Consider the following 24,469-nt stretch of genomic DNA (forward strand, 5'->3'; position numbering starts at 1 on the left):
GTCATTTTTTAATTTTATTTCCACTCAATTTAATTCCCACATTAAAATCATTCGCAGTGATAATGGTGCTGAATTTCTTTCATTGCGTTCTTTTTTTATTACTCACGATGTTGAATTTCAACGTTCTTGTGTTTACACCCCACAACAGAATGGCGTTGTTGAACGAAAGCATCGCCACATTTTACAAGTTGCTCATGCTTTACTTTTTCAATCTAATGTACCTATGCGCTTTTGGGGTGAGTGTGTGTTAACTGTCGTCTATTTAATTAACCGTTTGCCTACCCCACTTCTGTCTAACCTCACACCTTTTGAACGTTTATATACTCACGCACCCTCATATGATCATCTTCGTACTTTTGGTTGTTTGTGTTATGCTACTACAGTCCATCCCATTTCCAAATTTGCTCCACGTGCTCGTCGATGTATTTTTGTTGGGTATCCTTGTGGGCAAAAGGGTTACAAATTATTTGATTTCGATTCTGGGCAATTTTTTGTTAGTAGGGATGTTCGATTCCATGAAACTACTTTTCCTTTTAAACCTGCCACCTCTTCTGACCCTACCGCAATTTTTCCTCCAACTTTTCCATTGGAGCCCATGCCCACTTCACCTCCTCTCCCTCTCGCACCATTTTATGACCCCTCCGTTGACTTTTCCACTCCACTCTCCACCTTACCCAGCATCCCCCCTGCCATTTCTCCTACCTCCGGCACCACCGATCTACCCACTTCCCCCATCGTGCCCCCTCCACCAACTCCCTTACCTACCTCCCCAGTTTCCCACTCTGATCCTCCCTTGGTCCCACCTATTGAACCTATAGCTCCTCCCATTCCCACACCTCCACCCCCCGGCCAATCGACCCACCCCCATACCCAACCTGCGTGGCAGATAGATTACTACATGAACTTTGCTCATCGTGGACCCCATCAATCATTGACTCCGTTGTCTAGTTCTAAATGAGGTACAAGGCACCCTCTCTCTAATTTTTTTATCTTATTCTCGTATTTCTCCTTCCCATTTTTCTTTTCTTGCTAATATTTCTGGTCTTCATGACCCCACTAACTATAATCAGGCAGTCCAAGATTCCAAATGGAGGGATGCTATGTGTTTGTACCATATCTGACCCTCCACTCGTACAACGACACGTGGATCTCATAAACTCGCCCAAGCACCCAAGGCCTCGGACAATCGGCATAGGCTACTGATGATATTGTCTCAAAGCAGCAAAAGATCATTACAGGGCCCAACACAGCCTACAATCGGTATCCCCTACCGATTCTGCAGAATCAACCTCGAAGCATCCGCCTGAAATATCTAAGGACTCGTGTCAACCTCACAGGGCCCTCCCACGAGTCCCACATCGGAAATGAACACCACAAGCATACTAAATGCCCTCTATAAGTATGCCCCTCCCACTACAATACAGGGGTAAGACTTTTCAGCTTGACTTTTATACTACTATATAGTCAACAGCAAGAGCTCTTAAAAACAATCTTACTCGAGCATCGGAGGGTCTTAGGCTGGTTCCACACCGGTTCCATAGACTTTACGAGCTTCGCTTATCTTCTATTCAGGATCAGCATCCAAGGACAGGAAGAATCGGCATCCAACACCCAATCGATCTCTTGATCGTCCATCCCACTTGTAAGTTGCACTCATCTCTATCTATTCAAGATTTAGCGCCAACAGATTGGCGCCGTCTGTGGGAAACGCTTATCGATCAACCCATATCTCAAAACAAAGAACTCTGAGACCAAAAAATGAATCCATCTTCGGCCCTCCCTACCGATGGCCCCATCCTCGGCCTCGTTGGCGAGCCGAATCCAACTCCCTTGCTTCAGACACCTGCTCGACCGACCACCCTGGAGGCTCGGATGGAGACCCTACAGCAGGATATGGCAAGAATGCAGGAGCACAACAATGTTCTCGCCTCCAAACTGGATGACACCCAGAGGCAACTGCATCAACAACAAACACTCTCCGCCCAGTTGCAGAACGATCGGGAACCAGCCACACAGCTTCGGCAGGAGAAATCGTTTAAAAGCGTACGAAAGCCCACTTTCCAGGATAGAGGGAAGCAGCAGGCCGCGAACGGACCAACTGTCTCCCGAAGACTGTTCGTGCCCACTCCGAAGGAACGCCATCCCGAATATCGCGTTTATTCTGATTGCCGCGAGAGGATCAACGATCGGCGCAGGGAACGGCAGTCATCGCCCATCCAGGTCCGGGCGAAGCTAGACGATCCACGCCTGGAGGTACTTGGACCAAAATCCCCCTTACGCCAGAGGTACGGCGCGATCGGCCTGGAAGAGACGGACGAATCAGATTATGTTCCAACATCCCCAGGAACCACAATCTCATCGGCAGGGCCCTCTGCACGACGCCACAGCCACCGATCAAACCAAGACAACGATCGGCGAAAAGGAAATTACGAGAGAAGCCCCAGCCGAACGGCAGACCAAGGAAGGCGAGGTCACAATACTGACCAACGCACAGGGAACCGAGCGATCGAACCCTTTGGTGACGATCTTCCATCTACCGATCCGACTATTCGTCTCCTCCTACAGAAGATGACTCGCATCGAGAAGGAACAAGACCAGGCTCGGACACCAACATGGGGAACGGTACAGCCAGGGCCGTTCACCAATCGAATCCGGACATTCAGACACGAGAAGGAGGTCCAAGCACTCCGCATATCGTTTTATTCGGGGGTCGAAGATCCCGTTACCCACATTCATACCTTCCAATCAGCTCTGGGTTGCAAAGGACTGACGGACGAAGGCCAATGTTTGCTATTCCCCTCCACCCTGACCGGAGCCGCTCTGAATTGGTTCTATCGGATGGAGCCAGACACGGTCGAAAATTTCAATCAGTTGAAGCAAACCTTCCTCAACCATTTTATGATTCAGACCGATCGCCTATATTCCGCCGATGATCTATATACCGTTCGGCAGCAAGACGATGAGCCGTTGAGGGAATATGCGGCTAGGTTCAGCCATGAGTACTCCAGATGTCCGGAAACTGACGACAGGGCGGCCTTCGGTGCCTTCAAAAGCGGCCTTCGGTCGTCTCAGTTTCGTTATTTGGTCCACAGCAGCAACTGGACCACCTACTCCGAATTAATGAAACAGGCGGCTATCCACGCCAAGGCTGAGCATTTCAACTCCAAGGGATCGGCTTCGACCCCAATAAACAAAACGGCGTTGACCGATCAGCCTCCAACGCAGAACTACGACCGATTCCCGGTCGACCGATCGGCAAACCAGGCCCCCTACCGAACGGCACCCCCTGTCCCTGCTTTTTCCACTCAGCGAAACAAGCGGAAGGACAACTTCCGGGAACGGCAGGACAACAACAAGAAGGGCAACCACAAGGGGAATCGGCCAGACGAAATCTTCACTTTGCTCAACACCACTTATGAGCAAGTTCTCCTGACCGAAGGGGATATGATACCGAAGCCGAACAATCGGAAACTCCCTCGCCAGAGCGAAAAAGACACCGGTGTCTTCTGCCGGTACCACCAATACAACGGCCATGATACGGAATCATGCATCGCGCTGCGCAAAATCGTTGAACGCCTCATCAATGACGGAAAGCTGGATCAGTATTTAAACACCAAGCCAGCAACGGATAACTCATTGAATCGGCAGATCAATATGATCAGTGGAGGGGCGCCTATTGCCGAAGCCAGCAACCGATCCGTTAAAAACTACGTTCGTGCCGTACGGCATCCACAAATCCTCAGCGTGGCGGGAGGACGCAATGACAAAATTCAACGCAACGGTTGGGAACCTATCACCTTTTCTGAAGAAGAAGAGCGAGGCATCATCTTCCCCCACTCTGATCCTATGATCATACGGGCTGATATATCGGATTTCGACGTAGGCCGAATCCTCATCGACACCGGCAGTTCGGTCAACGTGCTATTCGCCGACGCTTTCAACGCCCTCGGCGTGGACCCTCGGCATCTGAACAAGGATATCACCCCTCTCCTGAGCTTCTCTGGCGACGTGGTTGAACCAATCGGCAGTGTCCAGCTCCCGTTCGCTGTCGGTACCATCCCCAGACGAACGGTCCTCTACACCCATTTTCTAGTGGTCGACTGCCCAACGGCATACAACGCTATCATCGGCAGGACGGCGCTCACAAAAATGAAGGCCATGCTGTCACCACACATGCTCCTCCTCAAGTTCCCCACACACGCTGGCGTCGGCCAAGTGCGAGGGGACCAATTGAGTGCACGGACGTGTTACGTTTCGGCAACCAAGGAATCGGCAAGGGCTGCGCTTCGCGAAACATACTCGGTCGCCACCAGCTTGGGCGTACCGAACGGCAGGGGGACGGACAAACCAGATGACCCCCGAGATGAGACTGTAACCCCGCAAGCGCAACCCGCCGAAGATTTAGAACCAGTCACCCTCTCCGAAGCACAACCGGACAAACAAGTTCGAATCGGTACAACCTTGAGTCCGGCACTCAGGGCCGATTTTATCACCTTCCTGCAAACCAATGCAGAAGTCTTCGCCTGGTCATACGACGATATGCCCGGCATCGCCCCGAGTGTCATCAGCCACAAGCTCAGCATCTGCCCCACTTTCAAACCCATCAGGCAGAAACGGCGGGCCTACGATGCCGAACGGTATGAGGCAATGAGGCTCGAAGTAGACAAACTGAAGACCATCGGCTTCATCCAGGAAGTAACCTACCCAATTTGGCTGGCAAATTCAGTTTTAGTCAAAAAATCAAACGGCGCCTGGAGAATGTGTCAAGACTATACCGATTTAAACAAGGCTTGCCCAAAGGACAGCTTTCCTCTGCCACGGATCGATCAGATGGTGGATGCCACGGCAGGCCATGAACTTCTCAGCTTCATGGATGCATACTCAGGCTACAACCAAATATTCATGAGCCCTACCGATCGCGAACACACGGCATTCATCACCGACAAGGGACTTTACTGCTACAACGTCATGCCGTTCGGCCTGAAGAACGCTGGGGCGACATACCATCGCTTGGTCAACAAAATTTTTTCCGACCTCATTGGCACCTCGATGGAAGTCTATGTGGACGATATGCTGGTCAAGAGCATAACGGCCGATTCTCATCTCCACAACCTTTCGCTCATGTTCGGCGTCTTAAAAAAGTACAACATGCGCCTCAACCCGAGCAAGTGTGCCTTCGGCGTTTCCTCGGGCAAATTTCTCGGCTTCATGATCAGCCAACGAGGAATCGAGGCCAACCCTGAAAAAATCAAGGCATTACTCGACATGCAGGTCCCGAAGACACAAAAGGACATTCAGAGTCTGACTGGGCGTGTCGCCGCTCTAGCCCGGTTCATCTCCAAGGCTACCGATCGGTGCGCTCCATTCTTCAAAGCCCTCAAAGGAAGCAAACGGCAGATTGTCTGGACTGCCGAATGCGGTCGCGCCTTCCAAGATCTTAAGGCCTACATGAGCAGAGCACCCCTATTATCCACTCCTCTCCCCGGCGAAGAACTCATCCTCTACCTCTCGGTTTCGGCAACGGCACTTAGCTCTGTGCTCATTCGCAAGCCAAACGGCATCGAACTCCCCATTTTCTACATTAGCCATGCTTTGCAAGACGCTGAGATTCGGTACCCCGAGCTCGAAAAACTCGCCTACGCTCTCGTCCTTTCAGCACGCAAGCTTCGGCCATACTTTCAGGCTCACAGTGTTACCGTCCTCACCAATCAGCCTCTGCGCCAGATACTCCAGAGACCGGAGACATCCGGTCGGCTAGTCAAATGGGCCATCGAGCTCGGCGAATTCGACATCCGCTACCACCCTCGTCCTGCCGAGAAGGGACAGGCTGTAGCCGATTTCATCTCTGAGTTAACCGCGTCCGAGGGGCCAGTTTCGAAGGACGCCGCATCCGATTCATCTTCGACGGTACCAGTCGCCCACCCGACCGAAGGAATCTTTAATCCGTCAATTCCACTTTGGACTCTCTACGTGGACGGTTCGTCCAACCGACAGGGCAGCGGAGCCGGCTTGGTACTCAAGGCCCCTGACCAGACAACCATCGAATATGCCATCCGATTCCAATTCCGGACTTCCAACAACGAAGCCGAATATGAAGCTCTGTTGGCCGGCCTTCGGCTCGCTAAAGAAATGGGCGCTCAGCAACTCAGGATCTGTAGCGACTCACAACTTGTCGTGAACCAGATACTGACTGAATTTGAAGCCAAGGACACTTCGATGGTTGCCTACTTGACACACGCTCGCCGATTGCTGCACCACTTCACTGCGTACCAAGTTCAACAGATCCCCAGATCCGAGAACAGCCACGCCGATGCTCTATCACGCCTTGCATCAGCGATCGACGACAACATAGGGCGCCATGTGCCGATCGAGGTCCTCACTCGGCGCAGTACCACCGACCTCGAAGTACATGCCGTTCGGCAGGATCCAAGTTGGATGGATCCTATCCACGCCTACCTCGCCAACGGCACGTTGCCTGGCCCCAAACCTGAAGCAACGACTATCCGCCGCCGATCGGCACGATACCTCCTTCTGAATCAGATTCTCTATCGGCGTGGTCACTCCTTACCATTGCTTCGGTGCATGACCCCGCAGCAGGGAAACTACGTCCTACGAGAGATTCACGAGGGGGCCTGTGGGGACCATTCTGGGGCTAGATCATTGGCTTTCAAGACCATTCGGCAAGGGTACTACTGGCCGACTCTCCATGCCGATGCCACCACCCTGGTCCAGAAGTGCGATCAATGCCAGCGTTTCGGCTCCGTTCCAAAGCTGCCTGCCGAACCACTCTCTCCGATTGTTAGCCCATGGCCTTTTGCCCAATGGGGTTTAGACCTCATCGGCCCTATGCCCCAGGGCAAGGGACAGGTCAAATTCGCCATCGTCGCCGTCGACTACTTTACCAAGTGGACCGAAGCCGAAGCTTTGGCAACAATCACTGCAGCCAGGGTTGAACATTTCGTATGGAAGAATATCATTTGTCGATTCGGCCTCCCGAACGCAATAATCACCGACAACGGAAAACAATTCGACTCCTCTCAGTTCCGGCACCTATGCCACCGATTTGGCATCAACCTGTTCTTCGCCTCCCCAGCACATCCGCAGTCGAACGGCCAAGTCGAAGCAATCAACAAGATCATCAAGAAGACGCTGAAGAAAAAGCTTGGGACAACTAAAGGAGCTTGGCCCGATCTCCTTCCGGAAGCGCTATGGGCCATTAATACCTCCTATCGACGGTCGACTGGCGAGACGCCATTTTCCCTTGCCTTCGGTTCCGAAGCCGTTGTTCCAGTCGAGATCAACGCACCATCGTGCCGAACGGCATCTTACGAGCCAGAGCAAAACGAAGCCCAGCTCACTCTCAACCTGGACCTCATTGAGGAACACCGTTCCCAGGCTCAGCTTCGGAATGCCGCCTACAAACAACGGACTTCCCGCTACTACGACTCGCGCGTCAGACGCCGATCGTTTAAAGTAGGGGACTGGGTACTACGCAAAATCTCCCTCGCCACCAAGGACTCCAACGACGGCACCCTTGGTCCATCTTGGGAAGGTCCTTACGAAGTTGTCACCATCTGCCGCCCAGGCACTTACCGTTTGCGTGGTACCGATGGTCAAACCCTCGGCCACCCTTGGAATATAGAACATCTCAAATATTACTACAAGTGAACGCCCCTTCGGTCATCACCTCTGTATCATACCTTCGGTCGTCACCTTCGGTCATCAACTTTTGTAATCGGTTTAATTTGGAACTCCCTATTCTATACATACGGCACTACCATTCAGCAATATTATGTCAAACATACTCTACATACGACATGCGCACATACAGAATTAAGGGACATGGCACATTAACCCGAAACAAACTGAACATTGATAAATAAGGGGCCACAGAAGGGCCATCTGTCTTTACAATACGCCGTTCGGCACGCTCAAAAATGTTAAAAACAAAAAGTCTACGAGGTGGGTGGATCGGCTTCGGTCGCTACAACATCGACATCAGCTGACGCAGGCACAGGATCAGTCGACGGCTCGGCAGTAGACGTAACGGCAGCCCTCGGCCCGGGATGACCTTCCTCCCCACTGCTTGAATCGGTGTCGTCGGTTTCCTCGGCCTCGGCATCCTCGCCCTTGTAGGCCTCCACCATCTCTTCGGTCACCCCTTCCGGCAGCGGTGGTGGATCCCGGAGGAAGTTCAGGTTCAGCTTCTTGTCAGCATTATACCGTTTGACTCGATAGAGAAAGTCGTCACATTGCTCCATGACCTCTCTATCCACCAAACGTGTAAACTCCTCCGACGATCGGTAGTCCGCAACGGCCTTCGCCTTCTCCTCTACCAGCTCCCTGGCATGCGACCGCTCGGCCGCATCCATCGCCACCTCTACCGCTGCCTTCGCCTCATGGGCAGCCATCACGTCCAGCTCGGTCGCCGCCAGCTTCGACGCCAGCTCAGCAATTTTCGCCGCATTCTCCTCGGCACGCTGGTCCGCCTCCTGCAGCATCTTTCCGGCATCAGCGATCTTCGAACGGCCCTCTTCAAATCTCTTTTGGTACCGTTCGGCAGCATTCACAGCTCGCTTCGCGCAGAGCCACATGTCCATATTAGCCTGCCACACCAACGGACACATTAATACATGCCGAATCAAAGTATCCTTAAGCTACAAATCCTACACTTACCGCTGCTTGGAGACGGAAGGCCCGACCGGTTTGTTCACGCAACGTCTTCGTTGACAGTTGCTCCAGCTCAGCCAGCTCCATCTGAGCACCGTCAATCATACAGTTGATGAACGGCACAGCCTTCCGAGGACACGCGATGTTAACCGGTCCCTCCTCTCCCTCCACCTCATCATCAGGGATCAACACCGATGTCCCCTCGTTCGGGCCCCTTGGCCGTTTCGGCAACGGCGTCACATCGATGGGACCCTCGATCTGCCGTTTGCCCGTCATTTGGAGGTGGGCCTCCCGAACGACCTCTGCCTCCGCCGCCCTCTTCTCCCTCCGGCGGTCAGCCACCGTCTGCTCATCAGCCGACGTCCCTCCCGCTGGCCCTGCCGTCTTTCTCTTCTTCGGCCCGGGGGACTGAACCTTCTTCGTCTTTGGCGCCCCTTGCCCCTCCAGACGCCTCCTCGTCGCCTCGCTCATAGGCCTCCCTCCTGCCACTGCAAAACAGGAAAAGCACGAAGTCAGAAAGGAAACGGCAGCATAGAAAAAAAAACACCGACCCTGCCGAACGGCATCTCTTACTTTGCCTTTTTTCTTCTTCCTCTTCCTCCTTCACCCTCCGATCGTGTTCGGCCCTACCGATCAGGCCTGCCTTGAACAGATTCCGGAAGTAGAGCAGCTCCTTACAAAACCGATCTTCTTCGGCAATCTTCGCTCTCACCCTCTCGATTGCTTCAATCTCTCTGATCGGTGCGGCCGGCCGTTTCAAGGACACTGAAACCAAAATACCAACGGTCAGTACCCAAAAAAAAAAACAAAACAAAAAAAAAAAAAACAAAAAAAAAAAACACTATTAACCCTGCCGAACGGCAGGTTCTACCCTACCGACTGTCTGGAAGGACGTAGGAATCCTCCTCTCAACGATAACTCTGGGTGCCGATTCCCAATCACCGGAGACAATCACTCGACGCTTGCGCCACGTCTTTTGAGAGCTCGGCACCCCCACCACAAAGTGCCCACGCTGCCCTGCCGAGAGACAGTTGGACTGAACCCACCCTCCATGATCGGCACTCTTCGCCCTCGTCACACTGTACAGCTGGGCGAACTGTTCGTAGCTTGGCTCCCCCTCACCGGCCAAGCTGAACGCCGTGATCGTCCCGAGCAGCGTAATCCAAAAATTTGGGTTATACTGCCCTGGCGCATAACCGATCGCCGCCAGGATCTTCTGCACCGAATGCTTTAACGGCAGCCGAAGGCCATGCTTAAACACATCTGTGAAGAAGACCACCCCCTTGTCATTGTCACTTAGCGACTCTAAGGGCTCCGGAATTCGCATCCCTACCGATTCCGGAATGTTGTACTCCGACCGAATCTTCGCCAACTCGGATTCGGTCAGTGTGTTCGGCTCTAAGTCATCTACTCCGAACACAGGTTCCGTGGGCTTCGCCATCGGGATCCGTTGCCTACCCCTGACGACCCTCAGCACCCCTTCCCCGGGAACGGCAACAGAGACACCACCCCCATCGGCCTCACGACCCGAGGTCGAAGGCTCATCACCCCCAGGCACCCTCGTTGAAGTACCCCCAGCCTCGGCACGCCCTCCTGCCCCCTCTACTATCTCACAGCTCGAAGAGCTCGCAGATTCAGCACTCCCACTCTCTTCGGCAGAACTCCCCAAGGACGACTCATCCTCGTATGCCCTCGGACTACGCCTACGCTCGGATTCGGTATCTGACATCTACAAACAACACACGAACGTACACTAAGGGCTGTGCTAGAATCCAAATCCTATTCTACCTCCTAAAAACACTACGTTCATACGTGTTCATGCGTGTTCATGCTTGTTCATACATTGTTCAAACATAAATTCTTGCAATTCAACACTTTGATCCATGGGAATACGAAAACACGGCAACATACCTTGTTTGCACGGTGGCTCAAGTTCGTCGGAAATCGCCTCCGCCTTGTTCAAACTTGCCGGAAATCGCCTGCTCAGCCTCAGCACGGTTGCCGGAAATCGCCTCTCACAAGCTCTCTTTGCTCTCAAAATTTCCAAGTATTTGTACTCTCGTCTTCTCCTCACATTTATAAGGCCGATTTAGCATCGGGAAGCGAAGCGACGCATCGGGATACGAAACGACGCGGCTCTTCACAGCCATGCCGACACGTGTCACGCATGCATGGGAGAGACCAAACGTCAGTTGCAACGCTTCCAATCCTCGGAGACGCTTCAACTTCCCGAACGTGGCAGATCTAGCCACCTTCGAGCACAACTCCACTAACCAACGGCAGGCGCACATTGATGAGTTCTCACTCACCTCTCGTGCCGAACGGCAGGCGCACATTGATGAGTTCTCACTCACCTCTCGTGCCGAACGGCAGGCGCACATTGATGAGTTCTCACTCACCTCTCGTGCCGAACGGCAGTCGCATATTCATGAGTTTTCACTCGCCCCTTTGCAACAACCGGCACATCATGCCGTCTCCTATCCAAGCTCACTCCCTTGGGCACTTGGGGGACTACATACCACCATCGGCAATTATGGGACCATTGTGTCCGGGTCAGAATGCCGAGGACAGATTCAAGTCCCCAACCGAGAAGCTTCTCAATCGGCAACTTGGGGGACTACTGTTTGTACCATATCTGACCCTCCACTCGTACAACGACACGTGGATCTCATAAACTCGCCCAAGCACCCAAGGCCTCGGACAATCGGCATAGGCTACTGATGATATTGTCTCAAAGCAGCAAAAGATCATTACAGGGCCCAACACAGCCTACAATCGGTATCCCCTACCGATTCTGCAGAATCAACCTCGAAGCACCCGCCTGAAATATCTAAGGACTCGTGTCAACCTCACAGGGCCCTCCCACGAGTCCCACATCGGAAATGAACACCACAAGCATACTAAATGCCCTCTATAAGTATGCCCCTCCCACTACAATACAGGGGTAAGACTTTTCAGCTTGACTTTTATACTACTATATAGTCAACAGCAAGAGCTCTTAAAAACAATCTTACTCGAGCATCGGAGGGTCTTAGGCTGGTTCCACACCGGTTCCATAGACTTTACGAGCTTCGCTTATCTTCTATTCAGGATCAGCATCCAAGGACAGGAAGAATCGGCATCCAACACCCAATCGATCTCTTGATCGTCCATCCCACTTGTAAGTTGCACTCATCTCTATCTATTCAAGATTTAGCGCCAACACTATGCAAGCTGAGCTTGATGCCCTCATGCATAACGATACTTGGACTCTCGTTCCTTTATCCACCGGTCATAAGCCTATTGGTTGCAAATGGGTCTACAAGATAAAATACCATTCTGACGGTTCTGTCGAACGCTACAAAGCCCGTCTTGTTGCTAAGGGCTACACCCAGCTTGAAGGGATTGATTATCAGGAGACTTTTTCTCCCACCGCCAAACTTACTACTGTGCGGTGTCTTTTAGCAATTGCTGCTTCTCGCAATTGGTTCCTCTCCATCCAGTTGATGTTCAAAATGCCTTTCTTCATGGTGATCTTGATGAGGTCGTCTACATGGATGTTCCCATTGGTCTTCGCCGACAGGGGGAGAATATGGTATGTCGGCTCAACAAGTCCTTGTATGGTTTAAAGCAAGCTTCCCGCAATTGGTTTGCGAAATTCTCTCATGCTATCCAACAGGCAGGTTTCATTCAATCAAAGGCCGATTATTCCTTATTTACGAAACATGAAGGCAACTCCTTTACTGCAGTGCTCATTTATGTAGATGACATTATTGTAACAGGCAATAAGGAACACGCCATTAAGTCCCTCAAAGATACTCTCCTGCAACAATTCCGCATCAAAGATCTTGGAAATCTAAAGTATTTTCTTGGCATTGAAGTCTCTCGGTGCCGAAAAGGAATTTTTGTTTCACAACGAAAATATGCTTTAGATATTTTGAAGGATGCAGGATTATTGGGATCTTGTCCTAATTCTTTCCCAATGGAAGAGCATTTAAAATTAAATCCTGAAGATGGCGAGTTGTTACATGATCCCACCAAATATAGGAGATTGGTTGGGAGATTAATTTACCTCACAGTGACAAGGCCTGATATAGTATACTCTGTGCAAATCCTGAGTCAATTTATGCAGAATCCTCATACACCTCATTGGGAAGCTGCTTTGAGAGTTTTACGGTTCATTAAAGGCAATCCTGGTCAAGGATTATTTTTTCCTTCCTTTAACGATCTCATTTTAAAAGCTTATTGCGACTCAGATTGGGCACGGTGTATGACAACTCGGCGATCTGTTTCATGATTTTGTGTCTTCTTAGGAAACTCTTTAATTTCCTGGAAGTGAAAGAAACAAGCCAATGTGGCCCGTTCTTCCGCTGAAGCAGGATATCGAGCTATGGCTGCAACATGTTTGGAAATTACATGGATGCTATATATTTTGCAAGATCTCAAGGTTCCACAAACTCAACCGGCAGATTTATTTTGTGACAACCAAGCGGCTATTCACATAGCCAAAAATCATGTTTTTCATGAACGGACGAAACATATTGAGATTGATTGTCACATTGTGCGAGAAAAATTACAAGCTGGCATTATTACACCATCCTATGTACCATCACGCTCTCAACTTGCGGACATCTTCACCAAACCATTGGGAAATGAACAATTTCATCACTTAAGTAGCAAGTTGGGACTTCATGACATTCACTCGCCAACTTGAGGGGGAGTGTTAGACAAAATCCCATTGATTAGTTGTATATTCCCTAATTATAGCATAGGAATATTGTACATTATTTCTTTCCTGTAATAGTTGTCACGCTCCGGACCCGGGGGTCAGTGGAAATCCCGCGCCCGGTGCGTGAGAAAAATAAAAAGTAAAATAAAATTAAAAGAGATCCGAAACATAAAATAAACTTTTCTTATAAAAATAGCTCCCAAAATCTTACAACTTTACAATTAATAAATAAAGCTCTATTACTCTCATCTAATCATCCTCAACTGGTTTAGTCCTTGTCTTGCCCACTAATTCATCTGAAAAATTAAACAGAGTGAGGGATGAGCAACCACCGCTCAGTGAGTAGATTATGTAATATGCCAGTCAAGCAATGCCATTTTACACACTCTAGAAAATATATATCATGAAAAGATACACCAATCCAGATCATATCACTTCATCCCTTCATATTTCGGTTATCCTTCATAGCATGTAACCAACCACGTGACTCCTATTGGCCTTACTGCCCTATGTCCCCGTGTGGTACATCTATCCCTCGGATACCCCAACATTGAAGTTCTCATGTTCCATAAATAATACATACTTCACAAATATTCCAGTCAATATATATATAGTGTGAAACATTGCACCAAATTAGACATGCTTGACTTGAAATAGAGAGATATTTGTAAATAGAATAAATCCACGATAATTCATGGTTTTCATATTTTTATCACAAAATAAGAACTTTTAGAACACATTACATAAACCACTCACCTCGCTAATGAGAACCCTTTAAATAAATTGGCAAGACAACCCATCTACCTATCTTCAAATACTAGCACTCAAACCAAGCTTCGAGAATATCATCACTTCTCTCTCTCTCTCTGTGTGTTCATTTTCTATGCACAAAGTGTCCTATATATATATATAGGAATATGTCGGCAGTGAGTTCCTTCTTATTGGATGGTGTTTGGCAGTTTACTAAGACTTACCATCCAAGTTAACAATTAATAGATAAGAACATACTAAGACTTACCATTCAAGTTATATTCTAGCTATGTTTACTAAGCATTGTTTTTCTTTGACACGTACAACACTAACCATGACTAAGCATATCAATATATATATATAGTGTAGGATATTTATGTAATACACACATATATATAATAAGATATATGTATAAAAAAAAATAGAATAAGATATTTATCTTAATAGAATAATATATGTAATAAAATAAGATATAAATATTTAATTTCCTGAAATATAATATATATATATATATATATATATATATATATATATATATATAAAATTACGGGGTTTCACAATAGCTCTCCCTTATCGCCATATATAATGGCTATGTATTACTGTAAATATTCATTCAAGGAATATCAAATACTTTCCCATATTCTTTGTCTCTCTAAACTTAATAATTATGAGAAAATATACATGGCTCAAACTATGGCTATCTTTATTTGGTGTGTCTTTATCATTAAACTTTTTGCCAACAATCGATATACTTCAGCACTAATCAACGTTTATGTGTATATAGATAATTCTTACCGTTGATTATGATTTAGGTCGAAAATTAAGTGGAACTGACTGTAACATACCTCATTTTATTGATATGATGATGATCCTGTGAGAGCGTTGAGTGATCTCTGTCATTACTTTTTCACAATTCAAAAATAAATTGATTTCATATTGGATCAAGTTGGCGCATCCGACAAATCTCCACTAACTAGTCACTACTAGGCCTATCTTATTCTACCTTCCAGAAATAGCGTGGCATATTTGGTGGCGTAGATAACGAAAAGACCATTTCTAGAAGAAAAAGGAACGAGTTTGGAGTGTGACCTCTTTAGAAAGCCGTGGTCCCTTTCTTCTTAGTAGGAAATTGAAACATTAATAGAGTCAGAAACAAAGACATAAAATAATAACCCTGTGTTGGAGAGTGTATGTTACCAAGAGGTGTGGTAACAAGTAGAACAACAGGTAACACAAATGATAGCCCAAAATGAATTCTCTGAATCAGGCTGGGTGTGTATTTAGGAGGTAGTTTGGAAAGATAGTAAGGTTTTGTTAGAAATTGTGAAATTTTGAATTAAAAGTTGGGGTGAACTTAAAATATGAGGTAAACAAAGAAAAGTGCAGGGTTTAAATAGAAAAACTCTTACAAAATTAAAACATTAGAAAGCAAAAACGGCCATAAACCAAAATAATTAAAAAATTAACAACAAGGGTAGTACAATGACTCTTCCAATTATCAAATAAGGATAAACGACACAATATGTAAAGAAAATTACGGTTCAAACCATAGATAGCTAGCTTGATGTGTCTTTATCATTAACATTAATTATAGATATAATTCAGCACTAATCAACGTTTATGTAAAATAATATGAGCACCATATTGGGGTTGAAGGGTTATAGTTACGGATGGAGCATGAGCATATAGTGGAGAAAGCTCGAAGGTAAAGTGTTGTAAAATCAATGACAAGGCCAATTTAGCTTCCATCATAGCAAAGTTTTGTCCAATGCAAATCCTTGGACCCCCTCCGAAAGGTAAGTATGTAAATTTGTTCTTTGTTGCCTTTGAAACTCCCTCTGAAAACCTCTCTGGCTTGAACTCATTTGCATCCTCACCCCACAACTCTTTGTCATGGTGAACAAGCAGTATGGGCAAGGAGACTTCCACTCCAGCTGGTAATGATAATTTTCCAAGCTGTGTTTTCTTGTGAGTGGTTCGAGGAAGCGCAACGACTGATGGGTATAATCGAAGAACTTCAAGTAAAATCATGGTCACCTGGGGCATCATAAAGCATCAAGTGAGACTATAATCCAACAAAATGAGATGAAAGTTGTTTAATGAAATTCAAAAGTTTAGAGAAGCAAATCCACACTTACAACTTTTAGGTGACTTAGCTCTTCATAGGTTGGGATGTTGCTTCCAAAGACTTTCAAGACCTCTTCTCTTGCACGAGCTTGCCAATCCTGATTTTGGCTTAGTAAAATCATTGTCCAAACAAGCAACACCGAAGTGGTCTCTTGCCCAGCAAAGTAAAACAACTTACACTCTCCAATTACATCTTCAATACTCATTCCAGCATTTTTGTTGTTCCCATGTTCCTGAATTTCCCTGAAGTTGGACTCCATAAGTATTCCTAGTAAGTCATCTTTAGTGGCTTCCCCTGCCTTCATCGCCTCTTCCCTTTTATTTATAATGCCCTTAAGCAAGCCTCTAATTTCATTGTGAATTTCCTTCATCTTCTTGTTCTGCTTGGTTGGTAGAAACCTGCACACAAAAACAGCACTTCAATGGCCTCGCGAAGACGTGAAGAAGTACTACGTACTCTTTTCATGCAATATTCATTGAATTGAATATCAAGATTTGGGATTTAGCCCCCCTCTGTACCCAAAAAAAAAAAATCAAGATTTAGAACTTTTACTATTATTCTCCAAAAAAAATTTCCCAGTCTCAGATGATTATTCTTTTCTTTCATTTTTACCTCCATCCTGGAATGTAAACACTTCGTAGAGCTACCGAATAAACTTTTGCTTCCTCTCTTAGTAGTTGAAATATTTTCCTTCCCTCTTCATAGCTACTTCCAAATGCAGCTCGGGAAATCACATCGCTGGTAAAATTTTCAAGATAAGGCCACACATCCAACTCACATGAACTCTCTTTGGACACCAAGCTCTCCCATTTGTTAATCATCTCGCTACAACTTTGGTAAAATATTGGTACCATACCCTATAGCAAACGAGGAAAAATGAATATACCAAAAATTTCAACATATATGTGTGTGTGTGCGTGGATGTGTATAAAACATAGCTTTTTTTCTTTGGGTTCTACTTCTTACTTCGTTAATGAAATCTCCAGAAATATAGATGGATGTTGGCGAGAGCTTACGATACCTTTAGCTTCTCTAAATGGAATGCTGGGTTGATAATCTTTCTGTGTTTAGCCCATTGCTCACCTTCAATGCCTACAATGCCCGGTGGTGGAGACTTCATGATAGGATTTTTTACTGTCTTATGAAAATCATCATGTCTGTTGAAGGCATCTTTCAAATCTTCTGGATTCATGATGTGAACTCTTGGTATAGGGCCCATCCAAACAAAAGAATTCTTGCCTGCAATTTTTATTCATGTTTTAACTCATCCAAGCTGAAGATTACACACATATATACATGGATATGTGAATGTAAATAAATATTTGGAATACCATTAGAGTTCACAGTTCGATGGAAAAATGGGGTGACTCGTGGCGCTATATCATGGGAGGTGGAGAGTTTGATGGGTTTGGATTGTGTTTGTTCCAGCATCTTCGAGAGATCCTTGGTGTCTCCAAACAAAAGCCTGTAAGAATTGCCTGTAAGGCCTTGCTCCCTCAAGCATCTTTCTAGTTTCTTTGGCCTCAACCACACCCAATTCAGCACCCTCCATGCCAATGTAATTACTATGCTCACCCAAACAACACATAGCGCAACACAACTAGCCCTTGATGCTTCCATCTGTATTTAATTTGTGTGTGAGATTTGTGAGAGAAAGAGAGATGGATTCTGTTCTACTGAAGAGAACTTGTTTGGAGGGGCAGGATATGATGATGCAAGGTTATCACGGAACTTCATATAATCATTGCACAAACTTTTGTCCAATCAAAACCCTTCACCGACCTGCTACTAATAGCCAAAATCATATCCCTGACGCAACCTTGTAGTTACCTACAATATTATCAGAAAGGTGATGGGGTTAATAATCTACTAGGCCTATCTTATTCTACCTTCTAGAAATAGCGTAGATAACGAAAAGACCGTTTCTAGAAGCAAAGGAACCAGTTTGGACTGGAGTGTGACCTCTTTAGAAAGCCGTGGTCCCTTCTTCTTAGTAGGACAATTAATAGTCAGAAACAAAGACATAAAATAATAACCGAGTGTTGAAACATATTCCAGTATCATACAATAATTTCTTGTATATTGAATTCAATGTTTTTTTTTTTACCGACGGGGTTTAAACCCATAACAATTTATAGAGGAGCAATTCCAAACTACTATACTGATGGGTCATCTTTGCAGGTTCACTATTTAAATATTAATAATGTGCAAGCCATATTATTAGTAGACCGGATATAGTGGCAAAGTGAAGCTGACACATAACCTTCCATCAATCAAATTCGTTCTTTCTTATAAACTCATCTCATGCATATGCATTCGCTACAAGTAACGATAATTGTGAGAAAATATACATGGTTCAAACTATGGCTATCTTTATTTTTGGTGTGTCTTTATCATTAAACTTTTTGCCAAGAATCGATATACTTCAGCACTAATCAACGTTTGTGTAAAATGAAATGAGCACCAAATTGTGGATGAAGGGTTATAGTTACGGACGGAGCATGAGCATAGGATGGAGAGAGCTCAAAGGTAAAGTGTTGTAGAATCAATGACAAGGCCAATTTAGCTTCCAGCATAGCAAAGTTCTGTCCAATGCAAATCCGTGGACCAGCTCCGAAAGGAAAGTATGTAAACTGGTTCTTTGTTGCCTTTGAAACTCCTTCTGAAAACCTCTCTGGCTTAAACTCCTTTGCATCCTCACCCCACAATTCTTTATCATGGTGAGCAAGCATTATGTGTAAGGAGACTTCGACTCCGGCCGGCAATGAGAACTTTCCAAGCTGTGTTTCTTTGTAAATAGTTCGTGGGAGCTCAACAATTGCTGGGTATAATCGAAGAACTTCAAGTAAAATCATGGTCACCTGGGGCATCATAAAGCATCAAGTGATCACTAATCCAACAAAATGAGTTGTTTGATGACATTCAAAAGTTTAGAAGCAAATCCACACATCCCAATTAGGCCTGAAAGAGCTAAAATGTCTGATTAATTTTTGTTGTTTTACGTAATTGATAGAAAACTTTCAAATTAAAAGTTGTGTACTTACAACTTTTAGGTGACTGAGCTGATCATAGGTTGGCATGTTGGTTCCAAAAACTTGCAAGGCCTCTTCTCTTGCACGAGCTTGCCAATCCTGATTTTGGCTTAGTAAAACCAATGTCCAAACAAGCAGCACAGAAGTGGTCTCTTGCCCAGCAAAGTAAAACAACTTACACTCTCCAATTACATCTTCAATACTCATTCCAGCGTTTTTGTTGTTCCCATGTTCCTGAATTTCCTTGAAGTTGGACTCCATAAGTATACCTAATAAGTCACCTTTAGCGGCTTCACCTGCCTTAATCTCGTCTTCTCTTTTATTTATAATACCCTTCAGTAAGCCTCTAACTTCCTTGTGAATTTCCTTCATCCTCTTGTTCTGCTTGGTTGGTAGAAACCTGTACACAAAAAAGGCAGCACTTCAATGGTTTTGTGAAGACATGAAGAAGTACAAGTACTTCTTTCATGCAAGATTAGTATGGATATGTGTTTCTATGATGAATATCAAGATTCAGTACTTTTACATGTAGTCTCTTACCTCCACCCTGGAATGTAAACACTTCGTGCGGCGATTGTATAAAATTTTGCTTCCTCTCTGAGTAGTTGAAATATTTTCCTTCCCTCTTCGTAGCTACTTCCAAATGCAGCTCGAGAAATCACGTCGCTGGTTAAATTTTCAAGATAAGGCCACAAATCCATCTCATGAACCCTCTTTGAACACCAAGCTCTCCCACTTGTTAATCAACTCGCTACAACTTTGGTAAAATGTTGGTAACATACCCTATAACAAGCAAGGAGCAATAAAAACAGAAACACCAAAAGTAATCAAGATAAATGAAAGATAGTGGACACAAAACCTCCAGAAATATAAATGAAAAGTTGGCGAGAGTATACAATACCTTTAGCTTCTCTAAATGGAATGCTGGATTGATAATCTTTCTGTGTTTAGCCCATTTCTCACCTTCAAGGCTTGAAAGGCCTTGTGATATCGACTTGACAATAGGGTTTGATATTGCCCTCTGAAATTCATCAGATTTGTTGAAGGCAGCTTTCAAATCTTCTGGATTCATGATGGTCACCCTTGGTATGGGACCCATCCAAACAAAAGAATTCCTACCTGCAAATTTTTTGTTTTTTTAAAAAGCCATCCAAGTCACAAACTTACATATATAGAAGATTACGCATGCATATAAATTGGTGACAGCCAGGAATTTAAACAAGTATTTGGCAATACCATATGTGTTCACAATTTGATGGGAAAATGGGATGACACGTGGCGCTATATCATGGGTAGTGGAGAGTTTGATGGGTTTGGATTGTGCTTGTTCCACCATCATTGAGATCTCCTTGGTGTCTCCGAACAAAAGCCTGTAAGAATTGCCTGTGAGGCCTTGCTCTCTCAAGCATCTTTCTAATTTATTTGGCCTCAACCACACCCAATTCAGCACCCTCCATGCCCATGTGATTACTATGCTAACCAAAACAACACTTAGTGCAACACAACTAGCCCTAGAGGCTTCCATCAGTATAATTAATTCGTGTGTGAGATTTGTGAGAGAAAGAGAGAGATGGGTTCTACTGAAGAGAACTTGTTGGAAGGAGGAATTGATGCAGGGCTTTATATAAATAATGGGTTAGATTTAATTATGGAACTCCTCTCCAAAGTTCATACAATTGCATAACTTTTGTCCATATCAGTCAAAACCCTTCACCGCCTGGCTATATAGTAAGTGCTGAATCATATCCCAGACGCAATCTTTTAATTTATGCAAGGCCGTGACGCATGATGCATGTGTCTTTATATGTTGTGTTCTACATGGTGCCACGTCACAATAAACTTTTACTAAATTGAGTCGTTGATACATGCGTGAATGATATTTGACCGTTACTTTAATGTACTAGTTTATGTCGAAATTGTGTGTCACTAATGGTTATTTAAGTCGGGTGATTTCAGTCATTACTTTTTACAATCCACAAATATTTTGCTTTTACATTGGATGAAGTTGGGACATGTGATAATCTCCACTAGGTCCATCTTATTCTAGCTGTGCTATGCAAAATATAGTAGCAAGAGGTGCACAGATAATGAAAAGATAGACCATTTCTGGAAGAGAAGTAAGGAGTTTGATGTGCGACTGCTTTAGAAAGCCGTGGTTTAGCAAAACCGAGGCCACCGAAGAATCTCTCCTTACCAAGGCATACAGTGTTTTTTTTTTCTTTCTTCTAATAGAAAATTGAAATATTAGAAAGTTAAAACAGTCGTAAACGAATACAATAAATAATATGAAAGAATATAATCGGAATATCGCCATATAGTGTTATTAATGTACGTGTTATAATAACAGTAGATTAAGAATTTATTTATATCTATCGATTTAATATTATTGACTGCAGAGTTCTAAATTTCATCTAACTTATAACACGTCGCATGTGTATAATTGAGATTTCCACATAGTTTACAATCAGGACTAAATAGTAAAAACTTTCTCACTTGTATAAGGAGCATTTTTGCTTACCACATTAACAAATATGTATGCTCACACCACCACCTTAAAGGATGACACTTGTCTCATGATTAACTTTAGTTAACTTTAATGTGAGAATAAAATTAAAATTAAAAAGGGCCCACATCTCGTTTCTGTCTCCGTTTTTGCAACTTTCCCCTTCCTTTTCTTTTTCTTTTTCTTTTTATTTTATTTCTTTCCTTCTCCTCCCCGCCCCTTCTCTCTCAAAGATACTAAACCCAGATTGGGAACTTGTCTCCTGCTGAGAATTGGTCTTCTCTCTCTCGCTCTCTAGCAAAATTGCTATTGTTTTATGTTATTATTATTAGCTTTTTACAGGAGGATACAGTGGATCTGTGTTTAGTATCTCTGCTTAAGAGAGAGAGAAGAGAAGAGAAGAGAGAGGAGGAAAGAAAGAAAATAAAAAGAAAATAGAAGGAAGGGTAAAGAAGGAAAAACGGAGAGAGAAACGAGATGTGGGCTCTTTTTTTATTTTATTTTTATTCTCACATAAAGTATCATGGGACAGATTTCATCTTTTAAAGGCGACGAGCATACACATTTGGTTAATGCGGGAGCATTAGCATACACATTTGGTTAATGCGGCAAGCAAAAATGCTCCCGCTTGCATGGGACAAGTGCACATGGAAGATTATGTTGTTTTCAATCAAGTTTAATTGTTGACATTCAGCTGTCTATGAGCATGAAATTAAAGACGTTCGCATTCAGCTGTCTGTGAGCATGAAATTAAAGACGTGACGCATCACCTGTGATTTTTTAAGACAGAAATGCAGATATATTTTAGACAAGTCACGAGAATTATTATAAAATATACATGGTTAATATGGCTGGCTAAGCCATGTGATGTCCTTAATACATACAATTCAGAACTAATCAACGTTTACTTAAAATAATATGAGCACCATATTGAGGTTGAAGGGTTATTAATGCCAAAGGAGCATGAGCACAGGATGGAGAAAGCTCAAAGGTGAAGTGTTGCAAAATCAATGATAAGGCCAATTTTGCTTCCAGCATAGCGAAGTTTTGCCCAATGCAAATCCGTGGACCTGCTCCAAAAGGAAAGTATGCAAATTGGTTCTTTGTTGCCTCTGCAACTCCTTCTGAAAACCTCTCTGGCTTGAACTCATCTGCATCCTCACCCCACAATTCTTTGTCATGGTGAGCAAGCATTATGTGTATGGAGACATCGACTCCGGCCGGCAATGAGAACTTTCCAAGCTGTGTTTTCTTGCGACTGGTTCGTGGAAGCTCAACGGCTGCTGGGTGTAATCGAAGAACTTCAAGGAAAACCATTGTCACCTGAGAAATTTTATATGGTCAAGGTTTCTAATTAAAACTATGCGAGAGAATATAATTTTAATTTTAATTTTAACTTTTAGTAAAGATACTTACAACTTTTAGGTGGCTTAGGGTATCATAGATTGGTGGGTTGCTTTCAAAGAGTTGCAAGACCTCTTCTCTTGCACGAGCTTGCCAATTCTGGTTTTGACTTAGCAAAACCATTGCCCAAACAAGCAGCACAGAAGTGGTCTCTAGTCCAGCCAAGTAAAACAGCTTACACTCTTCAATTACATCTTCAAGACTCATTCCAGTGTTTCTGTCGTTCCCATGTTCTCGAATTTCCTTCAAGTTGGACTCCATAAGTACACCCTAATAAGTCATGTTTACTGGCTTCACCCAACTTCATTGCCTCTTCTCTTTTATTTATAATGCCCTTGAGCAACACTCTTATTTCTTCATATATTTTCTTCATCCTCTTGTTCTGCTTGGTTGGTAGAAACCTGCACGAAGTAGACAACGAGATCAATGGTTTTGTGAAGACATGTACAAGTGCTTTAATGTCAAGTAATTTAAATGAAAGATTATTTAATTTTACCTTGACCCTGGAATGTAAACACTTTGGATGGCTGTTGTGAAAATTTTTTCTTGCTCTCGCAGTAGCTGAAATATTTTCCTTCCCTCTTAATAGCTACTTCCAAATGCAGCCCGAGAAATCACATCAGCGGACAAAGTTTGAAGACAAGGCCACACATCCAACTCACATGAACCTTCTTTGGACACCAACTTCTCCCACTCGTTAATCATCTCGCTACAGCTTTGGTAAAATGTTGGTAACATACCCTTTACCAAACAAGGAAAAAAAACAAACAAAATATCAACACGTATATAAATAGTGGACATAATTGCTAATTAAATCTCTAGAAATACAAATGAATGTTGGCGAGTACCTTTAGCTTCTCTAAATGGAATGCTGGATGTTTAGCCCATTTTCCATCTTCAAAGGCTGAAAGGCCGTGTGCTACCAAATCGATTATACGGTGGGCCGTGACGCATGATGCATATTTATATTGATATATATACATATATAGATGATGATGTGGAGAGATAGAGACTTGAATGATTCCTTTTACTGTTTGTCACAAATCCAGAAATATTTGCTTTCATAGTTGGTGCAAAAAGGACTACGTAGGTTTAATAATCTACACTCAGTGGGCCCATCTTATCTAGCTAGAAGAAGAAAAAATGTGACATCTTTTTTAGCAGAGTTTAGGCATGCAAAGCAAGCAAAAGCTAATATAGAAGAAGGAAGAGGTGCATCATTTTTGGAAGTTAAGCAATCAATTTGATGTGTGAATTTTCAGAAAGCCGTAGTT

General features: G+C 44.7%; 2 protein-coding genes and 2 pseudogenes across 4 annotated transcripts; all 4 read right to left on the bottom strand.

The window, feature by feature from the left end:
• Window positions 1-7,673: 7,673 nt before the first annotated feature.
• On the bottom strand, window positions 7,674-10,243 carry LOC148295131 (uncharacterized). The gene is made up of 2 exons (XM_088252672.1): window positions 9,244-10,243; window positions 7,674-9,158 (listed from the first exon to the last, which is right to left on the bottom strand). Exon 2 carries the CDS (start codon window positions 8,625-8,627, stop codon window positions 7,956-7,958), a length of 672 nt encoding a protein of 223 aa, XP_088108798.1. The 5' UTR covers window positions 8,628-9,158; window positions 9,244-10,243; the 3' UTR covers window positions 7,674-7,955.
• Window positions 10,244-15,569: 5,326 nt separating this feature from the next.
• On the bottom strand, window positions 15,570-18,008 carry LOC110772416 (cytochrome P450 CYP72A219-like). The gene is made up of 5 exons (XM_021976849.2): window positions 17,588-18,008; window positions 17,278-17,495; window positions 16,869-17,113; window positions 16,267-16,654; window positions 15,570-16,165 (listed from the first exon to the last, which is right to left on the bottom strand). The coding sequence occupies exons 1-5, from the start codon at window positions 17,874-17,876 to the stop codon at window positions 15,740-15,742; spliced, it is 1,566 nt and encodes a 521-aa protein (XP_021832541.2). The 5' UTR covers window positions 17,877-18,008; the 3' UTR covers window positions 15,570-15,739.
• A 500-nt stretch (window positions 18,009-18,508) lies between these two features.
• Window positions 18,509-20,968, bottom strand: LOC110772439 (cytochrome P450 CYP72A219-like; annotated as a pseudogene). Its single transcript, XR_015835164.1, has 5 exons — window positions 20,525-20,968; window positions 20,190-20,407; window positions 19,829-20,071; window positions 19,301-19,688; window positions 18,509-19,117 (listed from the first exon to the last, which is right to left on the bottom strand). The product of XR_015835164.1 is annotated as a cytochrome P450 CYP72A219-like (transcript).
• Window positions 20,969-22,798: 1,830 nt separating this feature from the next.
• On the bottom strand, window positions 22,799-23,920 carry LOC110772449 (cytochrome P450 CYP72A219 pseudogene; annotated as a pseudogene). Its single transcript, XR_002529105.2, has 3 exons — window positions 23,692-23,920; window positions 23,208-23,596; window positions 22,799-23,114 (listed from the first exon to the last, which is right to left on the bottom strand). The product of XR_002529105.2 is annotated as a cytochrome P450 CYP72A219 pseudogene (transcript).
• Window positions 23,921-24,469: the final 549 nt, after the last annotated feature.

Source organism: Prunus avium, chromosome 4 (assembly GCF_965620075.1).
Source record: "Prunus avium chromosome 4, drPruAviu1.hap1.1, whole genome shotgun sequence".
Taxonomy (NCBI): Eukaryota; Viridiplantae; Streptophyta; class Magnoliopsida; order Rosales; family Rosaceae; genus Prunus; species Prunus avium.